This window comes from Myxine glutinosa, chromosome 11 (genome assembly GCF_964187855.1).
Source record: "Myxine glutinosa chromosome 11, kmMyxGlut1.1, whole genome shotgun sequence".
NCBI lineage: Eukaryota > Metazoa > Chordata > Myxini > Myxiniformes > Myxinidae > Myxine > Myxine glutinosa.
The window spans coordinates 84,424,806-84,440,048 of record NC_136271.1 but is presented as its reverse complement, the minus strand read 5'-3'; the positions used below and the strand labels follow the sequence as shown (position 1 = coordinate 84,440,048).

Genomic DNA, 15,243 nt, shown 5'->3' with positions numbered 1-15,243 from the left:
ATTTCGTCCTTGTCACATACGCTACCTCTCTGCCAAATTTTATCCGAATCCGTCCACATCTTTTTGAGATACCTTGTTCACAAACAAACGGACAGACAGACAGACAGGGGTGAAAACATAACCTCTGTCCACCTTCGGTAGTGGAGGTAAAGAACAGTAAAGGAGAGTGGGGATAGAACCCACCATCAAGAGGGTTGTGGTTCGAAATAGAGGGAGACTTGGAGAAATAAGGCACGAGGGCAAGGAGAGGACACGGGGTGATGAACACGGTGGAGACAGGTGCACACTCTCATTGTGGTATTGTGGCCCACCTGGCATTTTCTGGATGCAACTTGTCCAGCACCATGTCAATCAAATCAGGCTTGAAATCTTCCAGCATGTAGTTTGAGAGCAGCACTTCATTGAAAGGGTAGTACTGGTGGAGTGAAAAAAACATGGATGCACGCATGCACACACTTTTGTAAGTGGTACCTTTACAAAATGGAAAACCTTCATTATAAACATCATGCCAATCCCAAATTTTAACTCAAATCCATTCAGGCAATGCTTTCTTGATGTGGACAATCTCTTGGAATTTAAATCTTGAGTATAAACGAGGAATCATTTCATTTCAATCTTTCACCCAATGCCTCACTCTCACTTTAGATTTGAATTTTGTTTGCAATTCCCCAATTCCTGTCCCTCTTAACATGTACATCAACAGTCTCCTCTAATTGTATGTAGCTCATGACTACAAGACCCGCCTCGGATGTGGTATGGATGGAGCCTTACGTGCAACAAGTTGGCAATCCGTGAGGTACAGCTTTGGGGTTTCTCCTTGTCCTTGAATCTGAAGGCCATTGCGCTGAGTTTCTGCATAGACAAAACTCTTTGGGTTTTACCTTTAAAAGTTCATGAACCATTTGTGATTGTGATTGCCTAACATTTAAAAATGCACATTATCAGTATTAGAATGCCACCACATGATCTGAAAAAAATTGAGCTTGGTGGTAAAATACAATGGCAAAAACGTTTTAGTTACATTATCCAGGGTAAGTGGCAGGGTTGCAATACGGATGGTGCAAATTCATTTAAAGCTCGTCACAATTTCTCAAAATCGCTCCTTTAAAAATCTGAACAAACCAACTGACAACTAACAAGCGAAAATAGGTGAGGTAGAAGGGAAAATACAATCACAATAACCTGGAAAAGGGAGTGCTTGGGAATGGGGTCATTTGGGGTACAAGGGATCAAGAGGTATGGATGTATGGATGACATGAGATAGAGGTGAACAGATCTATCCTGAAGCCCTAAAGAGAAGAACTGAACAGACTGGAGAAGTTGGTTCCAAAGGTGAGAGAAAAAAATAGGACCACGATTCCGGAAGCTCCCCTGGATCAGGAGCAAGTCACTCAAGCCCCCCACAAACCGCCGAGGACCCCGAAATTTTTAATGCCGTGAACAAACTTTGGTACATCATGGGCGATGAAAGTTGTGGCCAAGTGTCATCGAAATCGTGCGTGTAGTTTCAGAGAAGAGAGCACATACTTATTTTGTGGAGGGGGGGGGGTTGGGGGGTGGGTCAAGCATCCCACCCTCCATCCCCCCTCCCCTACATAATCCCCCTCAATCCCCTTAATGAGCGCAAATTTTGATGCGGTCAATACCCGTCATTATGCATCAGATATGAAGCTTGTGGTCACTTTTCATCAAAATTGTGTGTGTAGTTTCAGAGAAGAGACCAAATCTGTATTTTGGGGTGTCACCCCCCCCCCCCCCCCCACACCCCTCACACCCCTCTTCCCTGCCCCGGTACACCAATTTAATGAGCTCAGATTTTGATGCAGTCAATACACTTTCGTTAGACATCAGATATTAAGCTTAGAATCTGCATCTAGGGTATTAAGCATAAGTGCGAGGGTTAGAATCTGCTCTTCTATGCCTTTCTTGATTGTTGGACGTGCCTGCACATACGTGCTTCATGATTGTCTAATGCTGGGGTTCTTAACCTGGGGTATCCATACCCCTTGGGGGTATGGGGACCAAAATCTGTGGGTATGGGACTCGTAATAAATTATAATAATAAATTGTAAAAAATTCAATGAAATATCAACTTTAAATATATAATAAATATATATTTAAATATAAATATAAATATTTCAAAACAAATTATATTTGTATAATTATATTTCAAACAAATATAAATTCAATTTTCTAATAAAATTCGAATAAATCAACTATACGCCCGGCATATGCATGCGATTACAATGCATGATTGACATGACAATGAGAACATTTACATAGCGATTAGTGTGGGTCAAAGTTCACACTGAGCCAATGTGCTGTCACATGTGCTGTCACATAATGTAGGCCATTAGGACATCAGGTGAAGAACCGAATATCGGCAATTACGGCAATTACGACCTCATTCTCAATTTTATTCCGGTGAAAACATTTGCAAAACAAGTGAGTAGTAAGCCTACTTATCTGAAGATATTCAAAGTATATTTAAATATAAATAGCGCATTCACATTCATTATATTGCAATAAAATAAATGGGGCGGCCGGATATCCATGTCCGTGAAAAACACCCAGATATCCGTGTCCATAAACACCCGGTCCGTGAAAATTGATTGAGCTGCGAAAGTTGATTGATTGCGGACGTTGAAGTAGTATAGTGTGAGGAATTTTTAGGGTTACTTGTCAGATATTGATGATCTTAGCCCAGAACCCTTTCTCGTTTGATATTTCTACGATGAGTGACAACGATTTAGTGAAGGATGATTTGATCGAGTTCCAAGAAGATCAAAGAAAGAAACCTGATTTTGGAAAGGCTGGGCTGGATTTTAAGCAGTTTTGGTTTGAGCAGATAGCAGATTACCCTAGCTTGGCAAAGAGGACAATGAATGTGTTGGTTCCCTTCACAACTACGTATCTCTGTGAAACAGGTTTCTCTGCATTATTGAACCTGAAATCAAAGTGGAGAAATGGACTTGATGTGTCCGATGATATGCGAGTGGTGTTGTCACGAACTGTGCCCCGATTCCATATTCTGATTGCACGAAAACAGCAGCAACAATCTCACTACATCAGTAAAATGGCTTGCATAAAACTTGCATGTTTTAGTTTAGTTTAGTTTGTTTTGTTTCTTTGTTAACAAGCAAAGAAATAAATAGGGATAAAATCCTAATGATTTTCTTTCCTGTTCTGTTCCTAATTATCCATATGTAAAACTAAGCTATTGAGATATTTTGAAATCACACTGGAACCTAATGGGACTTGTAATCAGGCACGAATCCCCGAACATGGCCCATTTTCTGGGTAATAAGTTACCAATTTTCATCCAAAAAAAATAGGCAATTAAAGTAAAAACACCCCTCAGAATGCACCACAGAGCACCTAGAAATCCAAAAAATTATAGGGGGACATGCCCCCAGCCCCCCCTAGCTATGCGCACCTTGGGTGCGCCTTGGTCAGTCAACAGTCTAGCGAAGGGGGTATGGGGACATCGTGGGCAATCCGTTGAGGGTCTTGACAGGGAAAAAGGTTAAGAACCCCTGGTCTAATGTGCCTTGTAAATACATTCCTCGTTGGAGTTGGTAAATTGGTTCCCATCCTGCCGGTTTTGTCTCATTGTATCTATTATTGGTGGCGACTTTGTGTGTAAGACAACTTAGACGGGAGGTTCTGCACCACTGATTGGGTCTGCAATTAGCCAGTGCGTACTGACAGTTCCACTCGACCATAAGTAATAAACAGACAGGTCACACTGAAGGTACGTACCTGAATTGGCATCTGCAAACCACCAGAAAGGTAACGTGCTTGTAAAAGAAAGAGGACCCTTCCAGCTTTGGCGGTGTCAATGAGCGTCTTTGAGCAGTGAATGAGCAATGAACATTATTATTCACTTTGGGATATCGAGATTACAGTCGGTCTAAGCTCGGGCCTCAAGAACGTCAGTTGTATGGTTCAGTTACCAAGCTTCTTGGTTCAGTTACCAAGACAGCACTCACTAAGTGGCCTAAGCACTCAAGGAATGACTCCATTTGAAACCGTTGATAAGGAACAGCAGGCTTGGCAAACGCTAGCTCGCTGCTTGGTAGCTAAACACAGCCTGGGTTTCTTCCCTTTCAGTTTAGTGTTAAACAGCAGTAGCAACCATTTCAAAAGGTAATCATATATGTTTGTGGTTTATAATATGTTTACTTCTGGTACAGGTGCTCCCACAAAATGCCACGATAAGCTTTTTATACACGTTAACATGGCGTTTGTTCAAGGAGCAAAAAACCCTTGGAGGTGGGGGATATTATTGAATTAATATTGTTTTGTAATAACTAATATTATGCTATTATCATTAATGTTGTTATTACTTTTGTTATTAGAATGCCACGATTAGCTATATTAACACCTCAACACCTCAACATAGATTTCGCCCAAGATGGAAAACCACGTTGGAAAGGGGCGCAAATGAAGTTGCTCCAACCTCCATCGTATGACCCTTAATTCTCCTGTCAAGTTTGCATGAGATTGGATAAGTAACGGCCGAATACATTGCGGTCAGACAGACAGACATACACCAAATTGAGTAAAAAAATTGATGATTTTTAATTTGTGAACAGTGCCACCTGCGGTGGAGATCTAGCTATTTAACATAACCTCTGTGAACGTGTGGGTGGTGAATAAATGGGTCCGATTATGAAGACATGGCGAGTGGGTTATGTTTTAAACAGTTTGGGAGAAAAAGTGGGTAGGAGACAGCGAGAGAGCGTGAAATGCATACAACAACAACAACAACAACAACAACATGCATTTTAAGGCCATTTTCCCTGCCAGAGCGGGGGTTAGCCTTGCGGTCCCCATGACAATCTTCTCCATTTTGCCCTATTTTCTGCATCTCTCCTTGTTAACCCCCTTGCCCGCATTTCTTCTTCCACCATCTTTAGCCAAGTCTTTCTCGGTCTTCCCCATCCTCTACTTCCTTCTACATTCATTTCCATCACTCTTCTCAACCAGTCACTTTCATCCTTCCTCAACACATGACCAAACCATCTCAACCTGTTCCTCTTCACAGCATCAATCACAGGCTCTATTCCCATCATCTTTCGCAATTCATCATTTATCTTCCTCTCTCTCAACGATACTCCGCACATCCACCGAACCATTCGCATTTCCACCCTTTCCAGCCTTCGTTGCTGCTCAACGTTCATCACCCATGTCTCGCTCCCATAAATTATAACACTTCTCACACATGCAGCATACACCTTTCCCTTCAGCTTCAATGACACTCCCCTCCTCATCAGCACGCCACTCAGTTCCCGAAACTTCTTCCATGCACATCTCACTCCAGCAACCGTTGCCGAGTCTGATCCACCTTCTCCATTCAGAATGTCTCCGAGGTAGCAAAATGTTTTCACACCTTCCAGCTTCACGCCGTCTCCAAGATCCAACTCAACATTTCCTCCATCTGCAGCTCCCTCTGTGCACACCTTTCATTTGAATGTAGCTGCCACACTGGTTAATGACCCTCTCAGACCACTGCATTTTTGATGAACCCACTCAGCGCACATTGTACATTGAATGGAGTTCACTCCGACACCCTTCCTGCACACGGCACATGGCCACTTCCCAGTTCTTTCCACCTCACCACATGCTTTACCACTTGCCATCACCTTCGTCTTTCCGATATTCACCTTCAGACCTTTTGTCTCCATACATTCCTTCCACTTGTTCATCTTTTCCACCAGTCCATCCATACTTTCCGCAATCAACACCAGATCATCTGCATACAACAACTCCCACGGTAAACCCTCCGTTACGTTCTGAGCCAGCACCTCCATCACAGCTACAAATAGTAGTGGACTTAGTACCGACCCCTGATGCACTCCCACCTTCACCTCAAACTCACCACTGTTCCCGTCCTTCGTCCTTACAGCTGTGCGCGCTCTTTTGTATATTGCCATCACTACTCTGATCAGCGATTCCTCCACTCCTAACTTCCTCAATGCCCATGTCAATACTTCGCGTGAGAGCCTGAAATGCATGATGTACATAAATCGAATAAGCACAAAAGATACACAGGAGTGAGCACACAATAGGAAGAACAATAGACACAAAGAGAGAACAAAACCTAAGGTCGCACAGGCAAATCCTTAACGATCACTTGGCTTTTTGAAAGCTGATCACTTGGAGGACCAAAAGAAGTGACCACAACCAGAAAAACGCAAACAGGAGACACGAGTTATTTCCTTTTTTTAATAGAGTAATAATTCATTTGTATTTTCCTCTATTTTTTGTGGAGTAATTTCCTCTATTTTTTTTAAATAGAGTACTCATGAGTGTTTTAGTTTCTATCTGTAATATATTTTGGATGACATAGCAAACACAATTTCCATCTGGTGAATGTGGAAGGTGAGTTCTCATCAAGGAAATTGTGCCTACTCACCTTGCACTCTTGAAAAATCCACTCCTTGTGACCCTCAGCCCTGAGCATATTGATGTACTGGAACATGTGCAAAACAATTTCCTCAATGTGTTCTGCATACCAAGTACACACAACAATATACACCATTTGTGTTGTACTTCAAGAACACACACAATATTCATATATTGACAACAACAAATTGTCACACACATCCTGGCAAAATAGGTTTGCGACGGGTCAAGACCAGAAAAACTGCGCCGGGGTCAAAACCAGAAAAACTGCGCCGGGGTCAAGACCAGAAAAACGGAAACAGAAGTCACTAGTTATTTCCTTTTACTTATTTTACTTTATATTGACAACCCAATTTGATTCCCAAAGATGATGGGAATAGATCCTGTGATTGATGCTGTGAAGAGGAACAGGTTGAGATGGTTTGGTCATGTGTTGAGGAAGGATTAAAGTGACTGGTTGAGAAGAGTGATGGAAATGAATGTAGAAGGAAGTAGAGGACGAGGAAGACCGAGAAAGACTTGGCTAAAGATGGTGGAAGAAGAAATGCGGGCAAGGGGGTTAACAAGGAGAGATGCAGAAAATAGGGCAAAATGGAGAAGGTTATCATGGGGACCTTAAGGCTAACCCCCGCTCTAGCAGGGAAAATGGCCTTAAAATGCATGTTGTTGTTGTTTGTTGTATTGACAACAATAAATTGTCACACACCTCCTGACAACAGTTTGCAACACACCAGGGTGGAACTCTTACAACTCCAAGCTAAGATGGTTTATCAATGCAAGTGGAAATCTGCTCTCATAACTTGATAAACAGTACATCTAGGCACCTAAATGCATTATGGAAGCAAATGAGTAATACCAACATAATTATAAACAAATCATTTATGAAAGACATACAAAAATATAATGAAAAACAAAGAATAATAAATAACAAATCACAATAATGATAAAACTATAGGCCAGCAAAGGAGACAAAATACATGGGGAAGGTGAAAAGAAAAATCACGTAGGAGTGGAAGGACGTTACTGTTAAACGAGAAAGTGAAATTTAACACAAATGTGTCAATGGGCATGGGGTTTCAGAGCAATCGGTTGGTAAATAATGTATGAGTAGGGATCAAAACTTTCAGGGAGTGCCCCTCTCTGGGAACCCTCTGATCTGAATTCGAAAAATAAGAAATTGGAAAATGGAAGACCGAGCGATCCTGCAGGGCATCGAGTAGAAGGGCTGCATTGGGTTTTGGAACAATCACTTGGGAAAACAAGCATTCTGAGTATTGCGCTGCAATACATGTCCAGGAAAACTGTGTGAATTATATAATTACCAACTCACGGTCTAAGGTAACTCGGCTAAATATTATCCGATTTGCACCAAATAAAGTTCATGAATGGTTGCACAGACCCCTACTTATCACTAAAAGGGGAAGAAGAATGTAAATTGGAGTTAAAACAAGGAATATTAACAGCTTTGACTTACCGCACTCCAAATTATTGTCCGGAAAACTGTTGGGGAAATTACCAAAGTTCAAAGTGCCATAACTTTGTCAAAAATGATCGAAACGTCATGAAGTTTGAACCTGATCTATAACTTATCATGAGGAAACCATGTACCAAGTTTGAAATCATTAGCATTAAGAGTTCAGAAAAAAGGTCCGGAAAGCTGTTCTTTGCGTGACGGACTGATGGACTGACAGACTGACAGACTGACAGACGGAGGGATGGAGTGCAAACCTATAGTCCCCTCCGGTCTACACCGGTAGGGGACTAACAAGCATTCTGAGTATTGCGCTGCAATACATGTCCCCTACCGGCAGTCTGTCGTCCGGAAAACTGTTGGGGAAATTACTAAAGTTCAAAGTGCCATAACTTTGTCAAAAATGATCGAAACGTCGTGAAGTTCGAACTTGATCTGTACCTTATCATGAGGAAACCATGTACCAAGTTTGAAATCATTAGCATTAAGAGTTTAGAAAAAAAAGTCCGGAAAACTGTTCTTTGCGTGACAGACTGACAGACGGACAGACTGACAGATGGAGGAACGGAGTGCAAACCTATAGTCCCCTCCGGTAATAAGGGATGAGTAGGGATCCGAAGATTCAGTGGGTTAATCCCCCTGGGGGGCACCCTGATCCAAAATCGAAAAATCAAAGCCCGAGTGATCGTGCGGTATACTGTCTTGTATTCATGTGTCAAGTTTCAGAACAATCAGCCGGATGATAATGAAGAAGTGGCAAAAATAGCAAAACGTTAATGGACCGACGACCAGACACGCCATCCGGACATCTCGACCCATTTTAGAAGTTCATCTATCTCTTTGAGAATTGAGATGACATGACCTAAAAAAAATAAAAAACAGTACCCTCCTGCTCCATTCCCCCCCCTCCCCCCCCCCCCCCCCCGCCAAACCCCAGCCCCAATTCCTCCCATATGTTCAACACCACCCCCTCTCCAGACATACCCAATCCATCTTCTGTTAGATCCACATTGATAATGAAGAACATGAACCCACGTGCTCCATCCTTCTGTCCCCCAACAAGGGTATTCACCCAACCTGCTCACACATGACAATCAAAAGCATAGCAAAAGATCATAGAAGGGACTGAACCAAGATATTACGAAAAATGCTGAAACGACTCCATTCCCAAATTATTATATCAAGCCTGTGAAATACTGTGGGTCACAAGGTGTTTCACATGTGTAACTAGAACGGCATGCGGTAAAGCACATACCTCCGCCAGGCTGAACCGTTTACATTGTGGATCCCACTAATAGGTCCGATCTGGATCCGGACCTAAACAAAAATAAAATTTGCTTGTTCTTGTCACCTAACGTGCCCAACTCATACACATTGTTTTGGCATAATTCGTCCACAACTTTTTGAAAGATAATGCTATATATCGATTTTGGCCCAATCACTATCACTTTTGGTTCGTCGATATGAAAACCCTATTCAGATTTCAAGTCAATTTGATGAAAATTGAGGATTTTAGAAATTTGAAATGGTTTTTGACCTTTGGCCTATGACCATTTTGCCTATGTTTACCTTTTGGCATATGCTGGTCTAGAAATAGTTGGTGGTTGAATTCAGTTTACTGATATGTAAATCGCATTCCTTAAAATATCAAAGCCTGGAAAATGACATAGACAGATCAGATTATTGACCGGAATGAAAAAGAAATCCTATAATCCTATAATCTTGTGTTTGTTGACCAATCTCCTCACAAGCTAGCTAATGATCTTGACAAGCATTTTCCCATATCTGTACTATGTTACCTCCGCTGGACCTTGCAAATCTTTCAGCATATCTTCCGGCTGCTGTACCTCCACCAACAATCCAGCAACACGAGGTTTACTTTCGTCTTAGACGTTTCAATGCATCTAAGGCTCCTCATCCCAGTGATGTACCTGCTCGTCTTTTCAAAGAGTTTGCACTGGAAATCTCAGGCCCTGTTACAAAGATATTTAACAAATGCTTACAGAATGTTTACTTCCCTGTTAGTGGAAATGTGCTTCAGTATGTGCAATTCCTAAGACTACTGGTGTTAGTGAATTTGATCAGCTACGCTCTGTCTGAATTACCTGTGTTTTACCTGGGGTGTTTGAGAGTTTTCTTGCCGATTGGTTGATGGTCGATTTTAAACCTCATATTGATCCTTCACAGTTTGGAAACATGAAAGGAAGTTCTATCAACCACTATTTAGTCTATTTGCTGAATGTTACACATCAAAATCTTGACCAACGAGGTCATTATGTGAATATATGGACACAGCAGGCTGAGTTGTCCCAATTAATGCGATTTGGACACAACAGGCTGATTTGTCCCAATGGAAATGTGATATGGACACAACAGGCTCATTTGTCCCAATGAAATGTCATATGGACACAACAGGCTCATTTGTCCCAATGAAATGTCATATGGACACAACAGGCTCATTTGTCCAAATCAATTGCCCCATAATATGGCTATTTGAATGACATTTTAAAAGAAACAATGGGAAGATACAGAACCATAGACGTGATGTACCTTTGGACTTCAGCAATGACAAAAGGCTCCCAGGACCCTCGTGGCCAATCAGATGCCCCAGGTAGTGTCCTGGGTTGGACTTGTAGTAGGGTTGGAGATCCGGAATAGGAAAGGTGACATACAAGTTCCGAATATCCTTTACTGGAACAATCTTGTACATTTGCTGAAATGTTAAGCAATGAAAATACCATTAACAGAACGTTTTTTGGCCAATGAGCCAACAGCAGCACAAGCCGTGCAACGGGAAGCCATTGCACAACTGAAACAATTCCTCAAAAATTCCTCACCTAGAAAAACAAAACTATCCCTGCAATTCTCACGTTGGAAAAGGGGTTTGGGTTAAACGATTGTGGAAATGCAGTTAGAGTTGGCATTGGAAGATCACAGCAGTCGAGGCTGTTAATGTGCAGCATCTGTTAAACATCAAGAGTTAAAGTCAAGTGCGCAAAGTTAGAGGCCGAAGGCAGGTGTTTAACTAAATGGATAGTTCTAGTTCACAAAGGGTTGAGAGGTGTTGCTTTGAATAACTGATGCACAAATGCACACGACATGATATTGTTGCAGTTTTTAGAACCCTCCACTTTGTAAATATCTCTAATATTCCCTTATAAATAATCCCCTGTAAATATTCCCATTTTTGGTGTAAAAGGTCAAAGGTCACACCCTAGTTAGGTCATATTGCAACACGTAGGACACCATAGGCTTCTTCTTTAGTTATCTCATTAGTATGTGTTCTAGTTAAGGATCTGTTCCCAATAGTTTGACTCTGCGTTGTATTAATCAAATAACCTAGGCCCCTTGAATTACCCCCAATCTCTCTCTCTCTCCAAAAGTGCCAATAGCACCTACAGACTGGGCTTTGTCCTTCCCAATGGTGTCACATAATCTTATTGCCGTCGTCGCTGCCTTAGCGCTCGCTCCAAACGCCATTGAACATGCGGTCGGCTCGAGGAAAGAAGGGGCGGAGCCACGAGAGGAGGTGTGGCCTCGCCCACGAGCCGTCGAGGGTGGAGCCAGTGAGCCCTCGCTGACCAACCAGGGCTGAGGTGAGCTCGTTAATAGGCGTGGCTCAATGAAGCACGGCTTGATTTGTAAGCATGTTATAAAAGCGCAAGCGCCAAGCCCTCTAGGAGAGATGTGCCGGGGAGAGAGAAGGAGTCAAACCTAGAGAGATGCGCGAGGGGAGGCCATTGATGAAGAACTGCACAGGGGACCGTTGCGATTGAGAGAACAGCGCAGAGACGGCGGATGATAAGAACACTGTGCAGAGGATCGCTTGGAACGATCGTTTGATACGAACTGCCGTTTGGTTTGAGAGCGTTCGGCACGCTATACGCACGCAGCATCCCCGCCCCTCGCATATGTAAGGTCCGGTCGTGTGCCAACGACACGCGAAGCTGCCTGCCATTCTTCACGGCGGACCCGGAGCCTGGAACCATCTGCTTGGACCCTTCTCTTCCTTACCACCACCACCACCCCATTCGTGTAAGTGTGTTTGTATTGTCCTAGGTGTGTGATAAATATAAGACTGTTTTGAGGCTGCCCTGTGTCATTGCTTCTTCTTCTTGTTGTATATTCCGTTCTTTCATTTCCTCTTCGGGTTTCTTGTAAATCTATACATATAAAACACAGTTTGTGTGTGTGTGTGTGTGCGTGTGTGTGTGTGTGTGTAATGTTACCGATAGACTCCGAAACGGAGAGGCTCACGTGCTTGACCCTTGACTCTCTTCTCCCTATCCCTCCCCCTCCCCTCCCCTTCCCCCTCCCTCCCTCCCTCCCCCCTCTCCTCCCCCTCCCCCTCTTCTCTCCTCCCCCTCTTCCCCCCTCCCACCTCTTCTCCCCTCCCCCCTCCCCCTCTTCTCTCCTCCCCCTCTTCCCCCCCCCTCTTCTCCCCTCCTCTTCTCTCCTCCCCCTCTTCTCCCCTCCCCCCTCTTCTCCCCTCCCCCCTCCCTCCCCTTCCCCCTATCCCTCCCCCCTCCGCCCTCCCCTCCCCTCCCCCCCTCCCCTCCCCTTCCCCCATTTCCTCCCCTCCCCCCTTCTCCTCCCCTCCCCCCTCCCCCTCCCCCTCTTCTCTCCTCCCCCTCTTCTCCCCTCTCCCCTCTTCTCCCCTCCCCCCTCTCCTCCCCTCCCCCCTCTTCTCCCCTCCCCCCTCTCCTCCCCTCCCCCCTTCTCCTCCCCTCCCCCTCCCCCTCCCCTTCCCCCTCCCCCCCCTTCTCCTCCCCTCCCCCTCTTCTCCCCTCCCCCCTCCCCCCTCCCCCTCCACTCCCCCCTCCCCCTCCACTCCCCCTCCCCCCTCCCCCTCCACTCCCCCTCCCCCATCACCCTCCCCCTCCCCCTCTCCTCCCCTCCCCCCTTCTCCTCTCCTCCCCTCCCCCTCCCCCCTCTTTGCTCCTCCCCCCCTCTTCTCCCCTCCCCCCATCTCTTCTCCCCTCCCCCCCCCTCTTCTCCCTCCCCCCTCCTCCCCTCCCCCCCACTTGCCCCTCCCTTCCCCTCCCCCGCCCGGCAATGCCGGGTACTTCTGCTAGTAATTAATAATTTTTATTTGTTCTTGCTTTACTTTGGTTCCTCTCATCGATCGCTTGTGTCCTGTCCCCAATTGAATATCGGTGGCACGATATAGGAACCGCTATAATCGGGTTTAGACTGCCGCTAACGGCTCGAGCTTCGGGTTGCTAAACTGCTCGGCAACATTCCATCTAGTCCGTGGCTCGGGCAGAAGTAGCGCCCTGCTTTGCGGCGAGGTTGGCGAAGGTGTCTGGGACTCCATTGACCAGTCACCCTGGTCAATCTCAACCCCGCAAAGGAGCGCGATATCTTCTAGGACTCGGACGGCCAGCTTAATAGACGAGGGGATTAAACCCCCCTCGGTAAGGGGAGCGCCGTAATCCGAGATCCGCAACAATATGTTTACGTGCGAACATGCATCAACGACTAAAGTTAAATAAGGTAAATTAACACAAAATGCTTTCGGAAAGTTAAACCACTATTCAACCATCAAGACTTTTTACGATTTTGCAAATAAAGGCCTCAACTTTCAGGTTGTCTTAATTAAATTTTCAAATACGAGGGACTTGTATAAATTATTATCGTTAAATTAAACAGTGTGTTATTGTTAACCTAAAAAGGCCCAACTGCCCTGACCATGCCGATGGTCATGTCCCGCACTGGGAAGCCCTTTGTACGTGCTACCCTTTATAGATGCGCTCTTCCATGAGCCTAGACCCTTGTGTAAGAAATTAAGTCAGCATGACCTTGTGCGCAAAACGGATTTTACAACAACCAAAGTGCATAATCAGCTACATGTGAACATGTAAAACTTGGCCAATAAAGAAATGATGACACCAGACGAATGTCGACCTGCTTTAGTCTTTGATGTATGCGGTAGGATATTGTTTGTGTCCAGTATTGTCTGGATTGGTTGAAATATAAATGTTTGTAGGACATAAACTTTTAATTCCATGACCTATTTTAACCTTTAACCCCAACAAAACCAAAACGAAGACACCAAAACAATTTTACCTGCTTTAATCCACACCGGCCGTGGCTCGGTATTTTTGTTGTGCCAGCCCATGTTTGAATTGGTTGAAATACGGAGGTATGGCAAGCCAGAAACCTTAATTTTATGACAGATATTAATGTACGATCTCTGTATAAACCCAAAAACAACTCCGATCTGAAATGTTTCTCAACATCCCTGGAGGGCCTGTGTGAAAGCACCTTTTGTGCCAAATATCATCTCCATCCACAAAAAATACAAGGGAATGAGAAAATGTGTGATCATTGATCCCTTAAAATCAGAACAGTGGCCCAAATCGAAAATAAGAAGGGGTCTGGGTGTGACCAAGGTACCTCCATGACAAATTTGAAGAGGATCGCCTCGCAGATGAAGAAATGCTGTGCAATTGTAATTTTTGGAAAGAAAAAAAGTTGTAAAAGGAAGAAAAAAAAGGAAGAGGAAAACATTGCAAAAACAACACGGCTCCCTCCCCTATTAGACAAGGACAGGAAACAAAAAAAACAACCTTTACCCAAAATGTAATCATGAACTTCTCACCCTGAGATGCTCGTCCTGGTAAGGGTGATCAGGAAAATGGGGTACTGGGATCTTTTTGTTTTCCACTTCAGAGAACAACTTGACTACAAGATCCATCAACTCATCAAGCGATTCTGCAAAGAAGAAAATACTTCGGGGTCTACAAGGAACTTAAACACAGGAATAGGCGATTAGGCCTATCAAGCTTGCAGAATCATGCCATCTTAGTACATCCCTAACCCCACTCTTCTAGAAGCGAATCCAACTACGTATATTATAAAAACTATCCAATGACTCGACTGTTACTACACTTGCAGAAAGATCATTGCAGGCATCAACCACACTCTGAGTGAAAGGCCTGAGTTCAGGTGATAACCTCTGAGTTGAAAGGCTCTCGCCTTACTGCAGTCCTAACTCTCCTCTTTACCCTTACTGAAGCCCCTTGTCCTGTCGGGGTCCATTTTGCTGAAGAACTCTTCTTCACTTAATTTTGGCTCTACCCTTAAACATCTCTATCACATCTCCTCGTAATCTCTTGCATTCTAATGTAAAAAAAATAGCCCCCCACTCCCCGAATGGGCTGACAGGCATCTCTTGCGATTGTACTTCAGAACTGTACTTATTTGGGGGAACCCCCCCCCCCCACCCCCTCCCACCTCCCTCTCCGGCAGCTCCCTGATTCAAAATCGAAAAATCTAAGACTGAGTGATCCTGTGGGCCGTTGAATAGAACGGCTGTACTGAGTATCAGAGAACTCAGTTGGTAAATAAGGGATGAG

At 44.2% G+C, this 15,243-nt stretch overlaps 1 protein-coding gene across 5 annotated transcripts in view; it reads right to left on the bottom strand.

Annotated features, from left to right (window-relative positions):
- Positions 1-15,243, bottom strand: part of IDE (insulin degrading enzyme) — a 131,881-nt gene that overhangs the window by 65,496 nt on the left and 51,142 nt on the right. For all 5 annotated transcript variants that reach the window (XM_068131527.2, XM_078786831.1, XM_078786833.1 and 2 more), the window contains exons 6-11: positions 14,487-14,599; positions 10,433-10,595; positions 8,867-8,959; positions 6,422-6,513; positions 772-852; positions 312-415 (exon numbers count right to left, since the gene is read on the bottom strand). In XM_068131527.2, the coding sequence (XP_067987628.2) occupies positions 312-415; positions 772-852; positions 6,422-6,513; positions 8,867-8,959; positions 10,433-10,595; positions 14,487-14,599 (646 nt within the window). The remainder of the gene's footprint in view (positions 1-311; positions 416-771; positions 853-6,421; positions 6,514-8,866; positions 8,960-10,432; positions 10,596-14,486; positions 14,600-15,243) is intronic.